This window comes from Vitis vinifera, chromosome 19, assembly GCF_030704535.1.
Source record: "Vitis vinifera cultivar Pinot Noir 40024 chromosome 19, ASM3070453v1".
Taxonomy (NCBI): domain Eukaryota; kingdom Viridiplantae; phylum Streptophyta; class Magnoliopsida; order Vitales; family Vitaceae; genus Vitis; species Vitis vinifera.
The window spans coordinates 1,670,128-1,682,285 of record NC_081823.1 but is presented as its reverse complement, the minus strand read 5'-3'; the positions used below and the strand labels follow the sequence as shown (position 1 = coordinate 1,682,285).

The 12,158-nt window shown below is 36.1% G+C and overlaps 2 protein-coding genes across 6 annotated transcripts; one reads left to right on the top strand and one right to left on the bottom strand.

The window, feature by feature from the left end:
* The first annotated feature begins 1,250 nt into the window (after positions 1–1,250).
* LOC100264054 (uncharacterized) lies at positions 1,251–6,375 on the top strand. 5 transcript variants are annotated; one of them, XR_009465270.1, is made up of 8 exons: positions 1,257–1,395; positions 2,046–2,143; positions 2,178–2,599; positions 2,708–2,760; positions 3,091–3,128; positions 4,189–4,621; positions 4,730–4,794; positions 5,358–5,443. XR_009465270.1 is itself a non-coding variant. In XM_059735398.1 (7 exons), the coding sequence occupies exons 2-7, from the start codon at positions 2,064–2,066 to the stop codon at positions 6,300–6,302; spliced, it is 1,233 nt and encodes a 410-aa protein (XP_059591381.1). In that variant the 5' UTR covers positions 1,257–1,395; positions 2,046–2,063; the 3' UTR covers positions 6,303–6,375. The 5 variants fall into 5 exon arrangements, 4 of the variants coding, with proteins under 4 accessions (XP_059591382.1, XP_059591381.1, XP_059591380.1 ...); XM_059735398.1 differs by lacking the exons at positions 4,730–4,794; positions 5,358–5,443 and adding an exon at positions 6,096–6,375; XM_059735397.1 differs by lacking the exon at positions 4,730–4,794 and having other exon boundaries at positions 5,358–6,375.
* Positions 6,376–8,047: 1,672 nt separating this feature from the next.
* Positions 8,048–11,806, bottom strand: LOC100265808 (multiple organellar RNA editing factor 8, chloroplastic/mitochondrial). The gene is made up of 4 exons (XM_002285352.3): positions 11,290–11,806; positions 10,851–10,948; positions 10,701–10,766; positions 8,048–8,986 (listed from the first exon to the last, which is right to left on the bottom strand). Exons 1-4 carry the CDS (start codon positions 11,790–11,792, stop codon positions 8,271–8,273), a joined length of 1,383 nt encoding a protein of 460 aa, XP_002285388.2. The 5' UTR covers positions 11,793–11,806; the 3' UTR covers positions 8,048–8,270.
* Positions 11,807–12,158: the final 352 nt, after the last annotated feature.

Here is a 12,158-nt window from a genome sequence, read left to right as displayed (position 1 = left end):
TGTGTTGAGCCTAATCAAGTATCAATCGATAAGGGAAGATACCAGAGACTTGTGGGGAGATTAATATACTTAGCTCATACAAGACTAGATCTTGCTTATACATTGAGTGTAGTGAGTCAATACATGCATAATCTTGGAGAGCAACATATGAATGCAATTATGCGTATTTTGAGGTATTTGAAGAATGCTCATGGGAAGGGAATTTTGTTCGCTAAAAATGTTAATCATCAAAGTATAGAAGTATATACTGATGCTGATTGGGCCGGTGCAGTGGATGATAGACGATCTACATCTAGTTACTTTACCTTTGTAGGTGGTAATCTTGTGACATGGAAAAATAAGAAGTAGAATGTTGTCGCTCGTTCAAGTGCAGAAGCATAATTTAGAGGTATGACTCTAAGACTTTGTGAGGCATTATGGCTAAGACTTCTCTTACAGGATTTAGGTTACCTATCTAGGCAACCAATTCGATTGTTTTGTGACAATAAAGCTGTATGTGACATTGCTCATAATCCAGTACAACATGATCGTACAAAGCATGTCGAGGTGGATAGATTCTTTATTAAGGAAAAGTTGGATGATAAGATTATGAAATTGCCTAAGATTCGATCAGAAGATCAATTGGCCGATATCCTCACCAAAACTATCTCAAGTCAAGTGTTCTCAAAATTTTTAGACAAGTTGGGCATGTGTGACATCTATGCACCAACTTGAGGGGGAGTGTTGAGATATTAGGAATGTTTTCCGTATATCATTCTTTCCTTATATTATTTAGTGTTGAGATATTAGGAATGTTTAAATATTAGGAAAGTTGAGATATTAAGAATATTGAGATATTAGGAAAGTTAAGATATTAGGATATTAGTTGTTATTTCCTTATATCATTCTTTCCATGTATCATTCCTTCCCATTCTTAGAATGGTGATTACCCTCTATATATTTTCTGTATATGAACGAATGAAAGTATGAATGGAAAAAACTACCATTTATCAATTTGAAGATATATAATATTTTAAATTTTACATATTTTTAAATAAGTAAAAAATATTAAAATTATAATTACATTTTAGTGAAAGATAAATAATTTTTTTTTATGCTATCATCTTTTGATTTTTTTTTAATATAAATATATAAAAATAAAAATCTTCAAAGTCAACTCCACTCAAAATAAAAATCTTCAAAGTCAACTCCACTCAACTGAATTATATATGCAATGTTTTATTTTTTATTTTTAAAACACGAATATATATATTCATGGGTTTGGATTTCTTTGGAAACTTTTTCTTACCCTGAAAACGTCTGGCCCTTGTAAAATCCCTCTCTCCCCCTCTGTTTGTTTGCAGAAGAAGAGAATCCACGACTCATCATCCTCTCTGAAATGCCATTCTTTCATTTGTAAGTTCCTCCTTTTCTCTCTCCCGAGGTTGCTCAGTAGAGTTTACCCATTTACAGAAATGGGTTTCCCTGCAATTTCTACTCTCTTCTCTAGTGAACTTTCTGTTTGGGTGCTTAGAAAATTCGAGGAAAAGAAGTTTTTTTTTTTGTGTTTTTTATTGTTTTGGGTCCTCACATAATGGATAAAGAAAACGTGGGTCGGGAATATTACCAAGCACCTGGCCTTATCTTATCCTGTTTGGGAGTAAATGGATTGAGTTTATGCATCGATTGAGAAAAAATTGTGGAAATTTAGTACCAAAAGTTGGAAAATTTTGGATGAAAACTTTGGAAAATGTATATGGGTGTTCATAACCATAGATATTGGACATAGATTTATTGCACGGATGCTTTGATGGATAGGTAAATATATTTTGGATGCTAGTTTGAATGCTGAAAAAAATTGGCTTCAGCAAGTGGTTAGCTCCATTATTCCTATGAGAAGGTTGTTTCTAATCATAAATTTGGGTTTTTATCAGGAGCTTGTCTGTTCCGGAATGTGTATATTGTGGATAATAGTTAGAATGCTGAAAAATTGGTTTCTGCAAGTGGTTAGCTCCATTATTCCTATGAGAAGGTTGTTTCTAATCATAAATTTGGGTTTTTATCAGGAGATTGTCTGTTCCGGAATGTGTATATTGTGGATAATAGTTAGAATGCTGAAAAATTGGTTTCTGCAAGTGGGTGGCTCCATTATTCCTATGAGAAGGTTGTTTCTAATCATAAATTTGGATTTCTACCAGGAGATTGTCTGTTCCGGAATGTGTTCCGGGCACCCTTTTGTGGCCGCTGTTTGGCTATGTGGTGGACTGCACACATTTGCAACCAAGCACAATGCAGTCAATTTTTCGGGTTTCTGTCATGAAGAATGTGCCACCCTCTCTTGGGTTTAGTAGTTCCTTCTCAAGACTCCACTCTCTTGGAGCACTGCCAATGAGCATCAATGCAGGAGAAACACTTGATTCTGATGAGTGTGGGGAGTCAAAACTTGGGGCAGATTCATCTAAGAAGCATACTTTGAATGGGGTGGTTCAGTTGGATAGTTATTCCAACTCGGGTGAAATTTATATCAATGATCATTGTAAGGAAAGCCAAAGAAGAAGAAAGATAGGTCTAGCAAACAAAGGTAGAGTTCCATGGAATAAAGGCAGAAAACATAGTGCAGGTATCCCTTTGTGGAATTTAATCCTCTATTCAACTTTGGGATTTTTAAGAAAGGTTAGGATTTACTCCAGTGTTAATTAATTCTGAAGTTGTTATTGTGTATTTTCAGAGACTCGTGAGAAGATCAGACAGAGAACAATACAAGCCTTGAGAGATCCCAAGGTGAAGTCATGTAAGAACCACTCAGTTTTAGGACTTTTTTTTTTCATTAATTTTTCGGTTGTGTTCATATGGATTTTTTGAGAAATATATACAAAAAGCAGGATTGATTTTGCCAAATATGGATTTTCATTTGTTTACAATGTCTGTGTAGCTCTTCTTACTGTAGGCTTTGGTTCTTTCCTATTGTAACTTGACAAACAAAACCTAAACTTTTATGCTCACTTTCCTTGTTTACCTTTTGTCTTGTCATGACCATTCACACAGCATAAGCAAAGTCAAAATCTTTAAGATTCCATAAAAATTTCTAATGTTTTGCTTCATAACTTTCAGGTTAGACAGAAGATGTCTGAATGTCCCCGTACTCACAGGTACTTTTTCCCTCATCCACCAAGGAAATGTAAAGTTGAATTACTTGTATGATCTCTGATCTGGAAATAATCATGCAGTCCTTACTCTTTAAAAACCCTATATTTGACATTAAGGTTTTCTACTCCAAAATGGTGAAATTTATTCATTCCACCTCAGAGATGCTATAAGCTGCTAAAACTAGAAACAAGAAATTTAAGAAACTGGTGAGATGACTTAAGGTTTTTTAATACTAGTTTGGGCTAAGCTTTGGTTACATCCGGGTGAAGGAAATTAGTGGAAGTTTGTGTGAATCTGAAACTCAAAATATGTAGAACAAGAATTGAGAAGGTAAACTTTTGAATCAAATATCAGTCATTCCAGAAGCGGTATTGACACATGCAGGTTGATAAAAATATAAGAGCGTGCTTGGGTCCAATGCCATTGAAAAATGACATCTTATGGTCATGAAATGATTATTTCTAATGGACTACAATTGTTTCTGTGGGAATCTTAGTTCTTTTGTAGTATTTGCAATAACAATTATAGTCAGTGCATGTCCTGTAACCGTGGCTTTTTTTTTTTTTATCTTTCAAATGAGGTAGAAGCATAATTCTGTTTGACATTGTGGAATTTGATTCGAAATTATGAGATTGTAAGTAGCAACCATCAAGTGTTTCCATAGGTTGCAGCAGTCTCATTTTGAGAACACTAGCCAGGACTAAAGGATGGTGCTTGGCTATGGTGATTTCTTAAGGACACTTGCATCCTCTGAGATGAACCTTTTAACTCTTTTCTGATGGTGGTTCGCATGCAAATTGTATGGAGACTCAAGGTTCACCAATCTTTTTCATTACTTCATTTCTGTGGCTAGCATCCATTCTTCTTGAATTTGGTTTCAAATGCAGTTCACCTTTGGACTTGTTTATTGATATGAGATTACGAAGATCAGCATAGCTTGAAAAGTGCATTATCTAGTTTTTTTTTTTTTTTTCCTTTCCAATTTTCATCATGGATATTTGACTCATTGAACTTTATGCTACCATCTCCAACAAGTTTGCCTAACCTGATTCTCTTTTACAGCGAACAAAGCAAGGCAAAAATACGGTCTTCACTCCGCCGGGTCTGGGGAAAGCGCTTGAAATGGAAACGGTCAAGGGAGAAATTTTATCTGTCATGGGCAGAAAGCATAGCAAAGGCGGCTAAGAAAGGTGGGAGTGACCAAGAAGAACTAGATTGGGATAGCTATGATAAGATAAAAGAAGAGATAGCTCTTCAACAGCTTCAGTGGGCTGAAAACAAGAAAAAGGCAAAGGAACTTGCAAAGATGAGAGCAGAGAGAGCTGCACGGGCCAGAGCAGAAAAGATGGCAATGCTTGCTGAAAAGAGAAGAGAGCGGGAACGGCAAGCAGAAGCAAGAGGAGAAATAAAGAGAGAGACAACTAGGAAATCAAAGGAAGACAAAGAAGAGTTAGCAGTTGCCAAGGGCTTAAAACTCAAAGAGAGATTAACAAAGGTAAAAAGGCCCTGAAATCCTGATGGCCTTAAACCCTGTAGCTTGTGGAAATTATGGAAATCATCCTGTTTGTAGATGACCTATACATGAACTTTCCATACATTGCAGATGGGCAAGTGAGTAGATCAGAGCAGTCTTTTCCAAGGGGATTCAGTTGGTCAAAATTGTAGAAGGTTGGTTCAACTGTTGAACCATGATTAGGAAGTAGGAATAGGCCAGAGGAAAGGGAAATTCAGTGAAATAAAGAGGTGGAGAATTGAAACTTTCATCCCTAGGACTGGGGAAAGAATTTGGACTGTGAAGTTTGTCGTTGAGTTGATACTGAGCCCGTTGGATGTTTCCTCTTTTTGGCGTTTATCTTTGAAACCCAAGACTCATATTGGCCTAACCGCTTTATCAAAAAGTGTGGTGTAGAATACCTTAGAGGTTGGGTTCCTTTTAGGAGATAACACATGCCATAAGGTTTCTACATGGAACTATTACAAAATTTTCTGCTTAATTTCTTTATTCTTTAAGCCCCTGATAAAATTGCCAATTTTTCTAGTATAATGTACCTGTGCATCTGATTATACACATTCCCCTTTCTCGCGTTTGTGCATAGGTTAGGGCCTCCCCCCGGATGGAACTGTCTATAGGTCCCATACCATACAACATACAGAAATCATGTTGAAATTCTTCCATTATTTTCCAATGTCACTACTATGCTCTAATGATCCTATTTTCTGATTTGTTTTAGCTTCACAAGAAGAAATCCATAAATGGTCAAGTTGCAAGTCTAAGGGAGATGGTTATCTCTCAGATCCCAGCTTGTGAGAAATTGGATCTGGAGTTCATAAAAAGAGAGAGAATGCAAAGAGAAGTCTCTCTTGCAGATCAGATTCGTGCTGCCAAGAGCAAAAGGGCACAATCAGCAATGAGGGAAGCTCTGACTGAGCTATCCCCCAGTTACCCGTCCAGTGCAAGATCGAGTTAAATGAGCTTAGGATCCACTACTTTGCAGCAATGGGAAACATAACATGTCTGAAGGTCAAGGAGACAGTTTCTTTATATGTTGTTCATTTGCTTCTTAGTTCCTTACTGCTATTCCTTTCTGCACTTTGATTTCTGTCCATTGGGAGGGACTGAAAAATCACAGCATCTTGCAACAGAAATTCCATTCCCAACTTGGTATGGAGTTCCAAATTTTCATTCATTTCAAGGATGTATCATTTCATGACTGAATTATCATCACTCCATATCATGGATATTTGCTACTGTTTAAACTTGGGAACTGGGGATTAAATGTGATGAAGTTGTCAACTTGACTCGAAAATTCAACCATGATGCTTAGAAATGGACTGACTTTTATCATTTCTGTAATCAAATGAACATTGTTCTGCTTCTTCTTTTAGTCCAGATTTTGTTGTTCTTTATTTACTTTGCTTTTATTCTCCATGGCATGGAGAAGACTGATGAACCTTTTTCCTGAAAACAGATGGTGAAAGAAGTAAATCAGTTGTACAACACCCCCATTTCGGGTATCAGTTTGAACCAAAGCAAATTTCGATCTACAGTGAAAATCTTCCAGGGAGCAGTTCAGAACAAGCTGTTCATCATAGCTCTTCCTCATGTGACTAACAGACTAGAGGATGAAGGAGTTGAAATAAGTAAGAACTTAGTTGTCCTTGATCATTCTACCTGATCAGTTTTGGGAACCTTTTAAGAGTATTTTTATTGACCCTTTTACATAAATCAAAGGCTCTGATTGATTTTTAGTTCATGGGAACTCAATGGTGGAGGATATGCAAGCATGATTTATATGCTGTTTTATATCTCCATCAATCTAAAACTTTTTGCTTGCATTGTCTTACTTGGTGTGTATTGGAAATGATGACATTCGAGATTTTGCAAATTATATATGGGAACGTTTAAGAAAATAGTTCTAAAAAAATAGTTTTTTTGAGAATAGTTTTAAAACACAGATCTTATATGAGTTATATCTTCTCTATGATAATAGTTTGTTTGTTTAACCTCTTTTTTATGTTTTCAAATATTTTTTAAAAATAACTTTTATTTATAATGTATTATATTTAATTATTCTTTGTATTTATATAATAATTATTTTTAAATAATTCTTAAAAAACAAATGAAAATAATTAAAATATATTCTAAGAAAATTTTCAGAAAATGTTTTCAAAAAAATGGTTTTTTTATAAAATAAAAAAAAATAAAAAACCTAAGTACGAATTTTTTTTTTTTAAGAGCAGAAAATTATTTTGAAAAATGTTTTCAAGAAAATTAATTAATATTTGGATACAATTGAAAAAAAAAAAAAAGTTTTCATAATGCCTTTGATAATGTATTAGATCATGTAAAAAATGACTTTCAGAAAATGCAACTTTGGTCTTGAAATTTTTCTTTAAATTTTTAAAAATAATTTCTAAAACTTTATCAAATATCTAATTTTTGGAACAGAAACATCCCAATACAATTTTTTTCCTTTCCAAAATTAGTCTGGAACCAGCTCCAATGGCCAAGGATAATCTCACATTCCACAATGAGCATGTAAGGCAGTTAAAAGGAAAATGTCACTCCCATTTCCATCGCTAAGGGAAAGCTCACATTTTCCATCCAAGTGATGGTTTCCTTGGGCATTTTCCATTTATACCAAGCCTTCATTTCAATCACAAAAATACTAAATAAAAGGGGAAAAAAAAATTGTTGGAATCTCTTGAGTTCTAGTTAGCTTTGTGGTATAAAATGTGAAGAATAATTTAATTTAGGTAGCCCTTGAGGCCTGGCTCAAGTGGTAAAGGATGGGGAGGGTTTGTGGGAATTCAAGTTCAAGTCCCGATTGGGACAAAAATTTACCTATTAGAAGAAAAGGGCAAAATTAATTTAGGGGAATAAAAAGTATTGAAAAAACATAAAAACATTTTCAAATAAAAGATAACTGAGAAATAAATTTGCCAAAAAAACATAAGGAAATTACTCTTTCTACAAACCCTAAAAGGAACTCATCTGTGCCATCCCCTCAAGCAAAAGCCACCATGGCATTCCAACTTGCCCTATTTCATCCAAACTTAGGTGCCAAGGTTTTCTTAGCCAGGAGAGCAGCTTCCAACATATGACACGAACCAAATCATGGATTGACCTTCCTGCTAACCCTTTACAACATTTGAAAATCAAGCAACAGGGCTTAAATCTTAATGGGCAATCGCACCCAAGAACAGATCAAAACTAGGGAGTTAGGATCCGACTCCCTACTGTTTAAACTTGTGTTCACAAACCCCAGTAGCTCTCAATGGGATCGGCATTTTACCTGTCCCTAAGACTGCCCTGAACACCTTAAGATCAGATATAGGCAGTTTTACAAACCATAGATTCAAATTTAATTTGTAAAATATTTAATTCAAACTAGCTCATAACTCCTTATGATGCCTTGGATGCTGTTTAAATATAATGCATTCGAGAGAATATATTGGAGGAAGGATTTCAAACCCAATGAACAAAGTAATATGAAGTGTGTTATAGCTAAAGAAAGACATTTATGTTAATCTCGGTGCTAACAGGAACCTCTAGATTGGTTGGAACAAAAATACAGAGAACTGATGGAAACACCACCATTCATGATTGAAAATATTTACCCTCTGCATTTGGTGCAGTAACTCTATTGGGAATTTCTCCCAGGTTGCTGATCAGCATTCCACCATTGTTGTTGAGAAGCATTCCCCCCAGCGTTGTTAGGTGGCATTCCCCCTCCAAAATTGCTCTGTGGCATACCTCCACCATAGTTGTTTGGTGGTGCTCCTCCCCCATAGTTGCTTGGTGGGGCTCCTCCCCCATAGTTACTTGGTGGCGCACCTCCCCCATAGTTGCTTGGTGGCGCTCCTCCCCCAATGTTGCTTGGTGGTGCTCCTCCTCCATAATTGCTTGGTGGCGCTCCTCCTCCATAGTTGCCTGGTGGTGTTCCCCCTCCATAGTTGCTTGGTGGCGCTCCCCCTCCATAGTTGCTTGGTGGTGCTCCTCCATAGTTGTTGGGTGGCCCTCCTCGAAAGTTGTTCTGCGGCCCTCCAAAGTTGTTCGACGGTGGTCCTCCACCCATGCCCATGTTCGGAGGCGGCCCTCCACCCATGTTTGGAGGTGGCCCTCCACCCATGTTTGGAGGAGGCCCTCCACCCATGTTGGGAGGTGAGTTTTGCATAGGAGCTTGAAAATCTCTGTTCTGCATATTTTCCCTTCTTCTTTCGAAGTTCCTTGATCTATCAAAATTACGAGGCCTGTCATTCCGCCTATTCCTTTCATTTGCTCGAGCATTATTTCTTATCCATTCCTCGTGGTATTTAGGGTCATATGGAACAGCTTTTCCATCAATAAAAGGTTCCCCTGCCAAATGAATAGGAGAAAATTAGAAAATAATCATATGCAATATCATACTGAGTTGCTAATTTCAGCACAATGACAACTCAAGGTTCATATTATAGAATAGAGAGTGAGGAAGGAGGGGTCAGCCCCCAGCCCACATGGCTCTGTAGCAATTTGCAAGCAACAGATTCACAGCTTTCAGAAATTACAGCATTATTTTAAGTTTGATTTCACAACCACTGTCATCAGCCAAATATATGTGTATCAATATTTATAGGTAAGTGAAGATTGTATTATCAACAAAAAAAGAAAAAAATTGTCATGTGATCTTGTCCATACACAAAATTATCAACATTCAAAACTCAATGGCTTATAAATACAGGCTTTGAAAGATCAAGAAAATCCCCCCTTCAACAGAAGCAAAAGACTAGGGCTGAAGTTTCATTAATCCAAGATAATCCTTCAAGGTTTTGTTCAGACCTCAACTAATGTTGCATTCTATAAGGTACGTTGCTCTCAGGTTTTGATTTAACCCATGAGTTCTTCAATTTTCAAAATTTTCCAAGTATAGGTTTTTAGTTTACACTAACCTGTTTATTCATCATTATGGTGCTGATATAGCGGTGATTAGCTTCTTTTGGGAACATGAAGTGTCAGTCAATAGGAAAAGTGTGTAACTGCAGACCCTTTTCTAGTCCCAACCAAAGCCACACTCAAAAGGGTGTTTTGTTTCATTAGAAAACAGTCAAGGATTGTTTCTTAATCACACGATCTCTGCCAGCTATTCATGAACTGTTACTCTTCATACATAATATATGTTCTGCTTTCAGTTGAAATTAGCACATAAGGTCAAAATTGGAGACAAATAATGTGTTGAATAGTATTACTAAAAAAAGAAAATATAACAACAATAAATAAATAAATAAAGCACTAAAAAAAAAAACCGTACAAAACAGAGGTTCACACAAAACTAAATTAAGAGAGAGGATTCAGAAAGGCCTCTAATCAATAAAAAGAAATTTTTGTGACACATAGGCTAAGAACATATGTAGTAATCAAAAGAGTAAAAACAAAAGCATGCACAATTACAATTTTAAGCAACAGAATCATACTGGGAAAAAAAAAATCCATGAATGGTAATAAGAAGCATTGAACCTGCAGAGGAAATAAAAATCTAGACAACATTCTCCACGAACCCAAGCCATAGGGGTTAGAAAGAGCCAGAAAAGGATGGACACTGGACAAATAAAAAAGGTTTTAACATTTGCTCAGCACACTCTATATAAGAGATGTTTAAGCTATGTAAGTAAGGTTCTCCCCCCTTCAAGAAACATATTTCACGCACAAACAATGGTATAACCTTGTATTGCACCATCTTCTAAAAACTGTTTTAAAAAAAATAAGTGTAAATAAAACACGGTGTTCTGACAGGGAAGGTTGGAAATCCACCATGAACTGGGGTTGAAAGGACTATTCTAACCTAAACTCAGTTGTGAGCACATAAACTAATTCCATTAATCTCAATAAATGGATTTTGTATCTGAAAGCCCAATCAAAATTTATCACCTTCTGTTTCTCATGACCTTTCAAGACATAACAAATTGGAGAAGTAACAAACAATAAACAAGAAAGAAGTAACCATTCTGTCCAGAATCAGAGAAATATGAATAGAATAAATTCAAATGCTATACAGCCGAAGGGAAAAACCTCATCCAAAACCCTACAATTATCATACCTCCATAATCTTTATTCTTAACATCCAAGTATGAATCTGGAAGAACCCAACGGACTCGAGGTAATTCTGAAATAACAAATTTCAAGAGATTAAAATCCTCATCATCTCGGGCAACACTAGAAATCAATCATATGGGAAAAATGAGCCCACCTTTGATCTTCAAGGAAAGCTCTTCTGATACAAGGGCACCAAATGCAAAGTAGCATCTAGTTGAAACTGAATATATCTTCATCCTTGCTTCTTCCTCACTGTAAAAGATCATAAACAGAAAACATAACAAAAAAAAAAAAGAAGTGATGAATCATTGCATAAAATAATGCTACTTTCTACCGCAATAAGAAGTAAATAGAAAAATAAAATAAGGGCCTGTTTGGTAGCGGAAATGATAACCGTTTCCTGTATTTCCACCCTTCAAAAACCCTAATATTCGGAAACTGTTTTCGAAAATTGTTCAATTTTCTTAGAAACCAATACAATACTACAAAGCCTTTAACCATTGAAAAATCGAAGAGACTTTGGAAAAAAAAAAAAAAAAACAAGTTCATTGGTTTTTTTTTTTTTTTCTGCAACCAAACCCTAAATATCTCACCTTCCGACAATCATAGCAAGGGTTTTGATATAGCTGTCAATGATCTCATCTCTGGTAGGGTCACCCTCCGGCTTCTCCATCACCACAAGCCAGTGCTCGAAATCGCAACCGTCGAGCAAGATCGTCTCCTTCGGGGGCCGGTTGGACCAGTTCGGATTTGGATCATTGAGCGAGGAGGAGGTTTGGCGAGTGGAAAAGCTCCGTGCACTGGTCGATTGAGGGAGGTGGCGGAGGACGGAGACGGCGGCTGCGGAGAGAGGGCGGAGGCGGAGAAGTGAGAAAGTGGAACAAGAGGCGGTGGAGAGGGAGAGAGAAGGAGTGGAGCGAGAAATGAGAGAGGAGAAAGCGGGCAGCGACCGAGCCAGACACCGAGTCAGAGTCGCCATGGTTTTCTGTAAAACCCTGAGATACAGAGATAGGAAGTGATGGAGGAGATGAGGGTTTTGAGGGTTTTTGTAGGGCTTTATCAACAGAGAAGTTTTCAGAGTTGCCCTCCAATTCATAGTTATTGCACAGATGCCCTTTTCAATTTCAGGTGCCCATCATGGCCGTTAAAAATTTAATCACATATTTAAAAAATAATTAATAAAAATAAAATAGATTCCTGACTATTTTTAATAAATTCGAAAAGGAAAAATGTTTTAATCAACGTATTTGAAAATATTTATATCAATTTCTATAATTTTATTCAAAATGTAGAGTATTTATTCATTATATCAATTTTAAGAAGTATTTTATAAAAATTATATTTAACTTTTTAAAAAAATTATATAATATCATTTATTTTATTATAATCAAAGCAAAATTTTAAAACCTTTAATATCTTTAAAATAAAATATAACATATTTAACTAAAAGTATGTTTTACGA

Coding starts and splice junctions, on each gene's coding strand:
- LOC100264054 (XM_059735397.1), top strand. CDS start 2,064: ATGTGTATATTGTGGATAATAGTTAGAATGCTGAAAAATTGGTTTCTG. Junction 2,144..2,177: donor TCCATTATTCCTATGAGAAG/GTTGTTTCTAAT, acceptor GATTTCTACCAG/GAGATTGTCTGTTCCGGAAT. Junction 2,600..2,707: donor AGGCAGAAAACATAGTGCAG/GTATCCCTTTGT, acceptor GTGTATTTTCAG/AGACTCGTGAGAAGATCAGA.
- LOC100265808 (XM_002285352.3), bottom strand. CDS start 11,792: ATGAATTGGAGGGCAACTCTGAAAACTTCTCTGTTGATAAAGCCCTAC. Junction 10,949..11,289: donor CTTGCTATGATTGTCGGAAG/GTGAGATATTTA, acceptor GATCTTTTACAG/TGAGGAAGAAGCAAGGATGA. Junction 10,767..10,850: donor GCTTTCCTTGAAGATCAAAG/GTGGGCTCATTT, acceptor TTGTTATTTCAG/AATTACCTCGAGTCCGTTGG.